This window comes from Anomaloglossus baeobatrachus, unplaced genomic scaffold (assembly GCF_048569485.1).
Source record: "Anomaloglossus baeobatrachus isolate aAnoBae1 unplaced genomic scaffold, aAnoBae1.hap1 Scaffold_453, whole genome shotgun sequence".
Lineage (NCBI taxonomy): Eukaryota > Metazoa > Chordata > Amphibia > Anura > Aromobatidae > Anomaloglossus > Anomaloglossus baeobatrachus.
In genome coordinates this window covers 145,835-152,500 of record NW_027443869.1, presented here as the reverse complement: position 1 = coordinate 152,500, position 6,666 = coordinate 145,835, and the positions used below count along the sequence as shown (strand labels likewise).

The window sequence follows — 6,666 nt, the reverse complement described above, 5'->3', positions numbered from 1 at the left end:
GACCACTAGTGTCATTCCTGAGTACACACATTCACATTGGTCACTGTCTCGCTGTCATTGTGGACTGTGCGCTCCTCCCGCTGTCTCGCTGTTATTGTGGACTGTGCGCTCCTCCCGCTGTCTCGCTGTTATTGTGGACTGTGCGCTCTTCCCACTGTCTCGCTGTTATTGTGGACTGTGCGCTCTTCCCGCTGTCTCGCTGTTATTGTGGACTGTGCGCTCCTCCCACTGTCTCGCTGTTAGTGTGGACTGTGCGCTCCTCCCGCTGTCTCGCTGTTATTGTGGACTGTGCGCTCTTCCCACTGTCTCGCTTTTATTGTGGACTGTGCGTTCTTCCCACTGTCTCGCTGTTATTGTGGACTGTGCGCTCTTCCCGCTGTCTCGCTGTTATTGTGGACTGTGCGCTCCTCCCGCTGTCTCGCTGTTATTGTGGACTGTGCGTTCTTCCCACTGTCTCGCTGTTATTGTGGACTGTGCGCTCTTCCCACTGTCTCGCTGTTATTGTGGACTGTGCGCTCCTCCCGCTGTCTCGCTGTTATTGTGGACTGTGCGCTCTTCCCGCTGTCTCGCTGTTATTGTGGACTGTGCGCTCCTCCCGCTGTCTCGCTGTTATTGTGGACTGTGCGCTCCTCCCGCTGTCTCGCTGTTATTGTGGACTGTGCGCTCTTCCCGCTGTCTCGCTGTTATTGTGGACTGTGCGCTCCTCCCGCTGTCTCGCTGTTATTGTGGACTGTGCGCTCTCCCCACTGTATCGCTGTTATTGTGGACTGTGCGCTCTTCCCGCTGTCTCGCTGTCATTGTGGACTGTGCGCTCTTCCCACTGTCTCGCTGTTATTGTGGACTGTGCACTCTTCCCGCTGTCTCGCTGTTATTGTGGACTGTGCGCTCCTCCCGCTGTCTCGCTGTTATTGTGGACTGTGCGCTCTTCCCACTGTCTCGCTGTTATTGTGGACTGTGCGCTCCTCCCACTGTCTCGCTGTTATTGTGGACTGTGCGCTCTTCCCACTGTCTCGCTGTTATTGTGGACTGTGCGCTCCTCCCACTGTCTCGCTGTTATTGTGGACTGTGCGCTCCTCCCGCTGTCTCGCTGTTATTGTGGACTGTGCGCTCTCCCCACTGTCTCGCTGTTATTGTGGACTGTGCGCTCCTCCCGCTGTCTCGCTGTTATTGTGGACTGTGCGCTCTTCCCACTGTCTCGCTGTTATTGTGGACTGTGCGCTCCTCCCACTGTCTCGCTGTTATTGTGGACTGTGCGCTCTCCCCGCTGTCTCGCTGTTATTGTGGACTGTGCGCTCTCCCCGCTGTCTCGCTGTTATTGTGGACTGTGCGCTCCTCCCACTGTCTCGCTGTTATTGTGGACTGTGCGCTCTTCTCGCTGTCTCGCTGTTATTGTGGACTGTGCGCTCTTCCCACTGTCTCGCTGTTATTGTGGACTGTGCGCTCTTCCCGCTGTCTCGCTGTTATTGTGGACTGTGCTCTCTTCCTGCTGTCTCGCTGTTATTGTGGACTGTGCGCTCTTCCCGCTGTCTCGCTGTTATTGTGGACTGTGCGCTCTTCCCACTGTCTCGCTGTTATTGTGGACTGTGCGCTCTCCCCACTGTCTCGCTGTTATTGTGGACTGTGCGCTCTTCTCACTGTCTCGCTGTTATTGTGGACTGTGCGCTCTCCCCACTGTCTCGCTGTTATTGTGGACTGTGCGCTCTCCCCACTGTCTCGCTGTTATTGTGGACTGTGCGCTCTTCCCACTGTCTCGCTGTTATTGTGGACTGTGCGCTCTTCCCGCTGTCTCGCTGTTATTGTGGACTGTGCGCTCTTCCCACTGTCTCGCTGTCATTGTGGACTGTGCGCTCTTCCCACTGTCTCGCTGTTATTGTGGACTGTGCGCTCCTCCCGCTGTCTCGCTGTTATTGTGGACTGTGCTCTCTTCCCGCTGTCTCGCTGTTATTGTGGACTGTGCGCTCGTCCCACTGTCTCGCTGTTATTGTGGACTGTGCGCTCGTCCCACTGTCTCGCTGTTATTGTGGACTGTGCGCTCTTCCCACTGTCTCGCTGTTATTGTGGACTGTGCGCTCGTCCCACTGTCTCGCTGTTATTGTGGACTGTGCGCTCGTCCCACTGTCTCGCTGTTATTGTGGACTGTGCGCTCTTCCCACTGTCTCGCTGTTATTGTGGACTGTGCGCTCTTCCCGCTGTCTCGCTGTTATTGTGGACTGTGCGCTCTTCCCACTGTCTCGCTGTTATTGTGGACTGTGCGCTCGTCCCGCTGTCTCGCTGTCATTGTGGACTGTGCGCTCTTCCCACTGTCTCGCTGTTATTGTGGACTGTGCGCTCTTCCCACTGTCTCGCTGTTATTGTGGACTGTGCGCTCTTCCCACTGTCTCGATGTTATTGTGGACTGTGCGCTCTCCCCACTGTCTCGCTGTTATTGTGGACTGTGCGCTCTTCCCTCTGTCTCGCTGTTATTGTGGACTGTGCGCTCTTCCCGCTGTCTCGCTGTTATTGTGGACTGTGCGCTCCTCCCGCTGTCTCGCTGTTATTGTGGACTGTGCGCTCTCCCCACTGTCTCGCTGTTATTGTGGACTGTGCGCTCTCCCCACTGTCTCGCTGTTATTGTGGACTGTGCGCTCTTCCCGCTGTCTCGCTGTTATTGTGGACTGTGCGCTCCTCCCGCTGTCTCGCTGTTATTGTGGACTGTGCACTCTTCCCACTGTCTCGCTGTTATTGTGGACTGTGCGCTCTTCCCACTGTCTCGCTGTTATTGTGGACTGTGCGCTCCTCCCGCTGTTATTGTGGACTGTGCGCTCTTCCCGCTGTCTCGCTGTTATTGTGGACTGTGCGCTCTTCCCACTGTCTCGCTGTTATTGTGGACTGTGCGCTCCTCCCGCTGTTATTGTGGACTGTGCGCTCTTCCCGCTGTCTCGCTGTTATTGTGGACTGTGCGCTCTTCCCGCTGTCTCGCTGTTATTTTTGACTGTGCGCTCTTCCCGCTGTCTCGCTGTTATTGTGGACTGTGCGCTCCTCTCGCTGTCTCGCTGTTAGTGTGCCACTCCATCACACGCTTGGATTAGACACATCTGCAGGTTTTTCCCTCCACTCTCTATACAGACACATCTGCAGGTTTTTCCCTCCGCTCTCTATACAGACACATCTGCAGGTTTTCCCCTCCGCTCTCTGTACAGACACATCTGCAGGTTTTTCCTCCGCTCTCAGTACAGACACATCTGCAGGTTTTTCCCTCCGCTCTATACAGACACATCTGCAGGTTTTTCCCTCCGCTCTCTATACAGACACATCTGCAGGTTTTTCCCTTTGCTCTCTCTACAGACACATCTGCAGGTTTTTCCCTTCGCTCTCTCTACAGACACATCTGCAGGTTTTTCCCTTCGCTCTCTCTACAGACACATCTGCAGGTTTTTCCCTTCGCTCTCTATACAGCCACATCTGCAGGTTTTTCTCTCCGCTCTATACAGACACATCTGCAGGTTTCTCTCCGCTCTATACAGACACATCTGCAGGTTTTTTCCTCCGCTCTCTATACAGACATCTGCAGGTTTTCCCTCCTCTCTATATAGACACATCTGCAGGTTTTCCCCTCCGCTCTCTATACAGACCCATATGCAGGTTTTTTCCTCCGCTCTCTATACAGACACATCTGCAGGTTTTTCTCTCCGCTCTCTATACAGACACATCTGCAGGTTTTTCCCTTCGCTCTCTCTACAGACACATCTGCAGGTTTTTCCCTTCGCTCTCTATACAGCCACATCTGCAGGTTTTTCTCTCCGCTCTATACAGACACATCTGCAGGTTTCTCTCCGCTCTATACAGACACATCTGCAGGTTTTTTCCTCCGCTCTCTATACAGACATCTGCAGGTTTTCCCTCCTCTCTATATAGACACATCTGCAGGTTTTTCTCTCTGCTCTCTATAGACACATCTGCAGGTTTTTTCCTCCGCTCTCTATACAGACACATCTGCAGGTTTTTCTCTCCGCTCTCTATACAGACACATCTGCAGGTTTTCTCTCCGCTCTCTATACAGACACATCTGCAGGTTTTCCCTCCGCTCTGTACAGACACATCTGCATGTTTTTCCTCCGCTTTCTGTACAGACACATCTGCAGGTTTTTCTCTCCTCTCTATACAGACACATCTGCAGGTTTTTCTCTCCGCTCTCTATACAGACACATCTTCAGGTTTTTCTCTCCGCTCTCTATACAGACACATCTGCAGGTTTTTCTCTCCGCTCTCTATACAGACACATCTGCAGGTTTTTCTCCCATTTTAGGTCAATTAGGAACCAAAATTATTTCTTTTTGCCAAATGCCAGAATAATGAGAGAGAATGTTTCCATGCATTTTTATTACTTTCTGCAAAGTGAAAACTTTCCATACACTAAGAATACTATTCCTCTAAACAGTATGGGACCGCCCATATTATGATGTCATGTCTTTGGAAGCTTCTGATTGGTTTATTGACTACATCTGAGTTAATTAGACACACCTGTGGATGTATTGTATTGCACGCCTGAAACACACGGTTTCTTAGTGAAGCATCATGGAAAAGTCAAAAGAAATCAGCCAAGATCTCAGGATAATTGTGGACACGCACAAGTCTGGTTCATCCTTGGGGCAATTTCCAGATTCCTGAAGGAGCCTCGTTCATCTGTACAAACAATTATACACAAGTACAGACAAGATGGGAATGTCCGGCCATCATACTGCTCAGGAAGGAGACGGGTTCTGTGCACCAGAGATGAACGGGCTCTGGTCAGACATGTGCAGATCAACCCAAGAACAAAAGACCTTGTGAAGATGCTGGTGGAAGCTGGTAATATTGTGTCATTATCCACAACAAAACGACTCCTGTATCAACATGGGCTGAAAGCCCGCTCTGCCAGAAGAAGCCATTACTCCAAAAGAAACAGAAAAATCCAGAATAATGTTTACAATTGCGCACATGAAGAAAGACCTTAATATGTGGAGACGTCCTGTGGTCTGACACCAAAATTGAACTGTTTTGCCATAATGACCATTGTTACGTTTGGAGGAAAAAGGGAAAAGCCCTATTGTGAAACACGGGGGCAGCATCATGGTGTGGGGTTGTTTTGCTGCAGGAGCGACCGGTGACTTCACAAAATAGATACATCATGAGGAAAGAAGATTGTGGCAATACTGAAGAACATCTAAAAACTTGAGCGGAAATGGGTCTTCCAAATGGACAATGACCTGAAGCTACTGCCAAACTGGTTACAAGGTGGATTAAGGAGAACAAAGTCAATGTTTTGGAGTGGCCATCACAATGCCCTGATCTCAATCCTATGGAAAATGTATGGGCAAAGCTGATAAGGCCGGAGCAGGCGGTGACTTCCAAACATGGCTCCGCTAATCCAGATCTCTCAGGAGGAATCGGCCCAAATTCTACCAACTATGGTGAGAAACTTCTGGAAGGATCCAAAACGTTTCCCCCAAGTCACACAGTGTAAGGGCAATGCCACCAAATACGACATGGAGGAACGTCACTGTGCAGAGAGGAATAAAAATGGCCGAAAACATTCCCCCTCTCTCATTATTCTGGCATTTGGCAAATAGAAATAATTTTGGTTCCTAAATGACTGAAACGGGAGAGGTTTCTTGTGATTTCATGTCAGTGAGACAACCAGATGCTTTTTGTCTTTTCAGTCTACCCTGTCGTATTCCCACCCCCCACGCTCCGCTTCTCCCGGAGGATACCCACATGGGACCCCACCACAGCAGCCACATACGGTAAGTAGACTGGGGCTGGAAGAAAGCTCCGCCGGCGGGCTAGGACACGACGGTAACTGCCTTCTTTGCCTTCTCTCACAGTCCGGCTTCCAGGCATCTCCACAGCCAACTCCTCGCCTTCCATTCATGCAACACGGACAGAACCAACGATTCTACCACAAATAAGTGTTCATCTCCAGGTCTTCCCCGGATCTGCCAGATCCTCCTACAGTTCAGATCTGCCATCGCGCCCCAAACACCCCAGCTTTTATCCTAATGGACACAAGCAGTCCGCTGCTTCCAGCAGTCTCGGGGGGAGGGCAATAAAGAGATTTTATGTGTCCTAGAGATGAGTTGTGATGTTACTAAGGTTGAAAAAAGACCTAGGTCCATCCAGTTCAACCTTCCTCCACCAGTTCTACATTTAGTCACTAAGTCATTTATAACCAACAATGTTATGAGTACTGAGGAATCCTCCCCCTGATATAAAAGCTGTTATAGTATCTGCCATTACTACCTCTTGTGGTCGGCATTCCACAGTCTGACCGCTCTAACTGTAAAGAACCCTTTCCTATTTAGCTGGCGCTTTTCTTCCACTCATGTTGTCTCATACTAGCAATGATTAATGTCACACTGGTGGGAGAACATGATGCTATTGGTGGCTCTTGCAACCTCTAGTATATGTAACCTGTATATACAGCTCAGACAGCGGTCCCCTAAGAATAAAGTGAACACACCACCATGCAGTCTGCCACCAAGGAAGATAGAAGATCCAGCAGAGCGGATATGGCTGTGCCCCGTACAGAATAAGATGATCCACGACTGTAGTAGCAGCATCTGGTCGCAGATCCCAGCCCTCCCAAAATAACCCCATCTACACCTTCACCTCCCACCTGGCAGAAACACCCACAGTGTGGAGAAGGGC

At 50.7% G+C, this 6,666-nt stretch overlaps 1 protein-coding gene across 1 annotated transcript in view; it reads left to right on the top strand.

The window, feature by feature from the left end:
- Positions 1 to 6,089, top strand: part of GPS2 (G protein pathway suppressor 2) — a 7,230-nt gene extending 1,141 nt beyond the window's left edge. Inside the window, exons 6-7 of the mRNA XM_075332741.1 lie at positions 5,679 to 5,762; positions 5,844 to 6,089. Of these exons, the coding sequence (XP_075188856.1) occupies positions 5,679 to 5,762; positions 5,844 to 5,927 (168 nt within the window). The 3' untranslated portion in view covers positions 5,928 to 6,089. The remainder of the gene's footprint in view (positions 1 to 5,678; positions 5,763 to 5,843) is intronic.
- Positions 6,090 to 6,666: the final 577 nt, after the last annotated feature.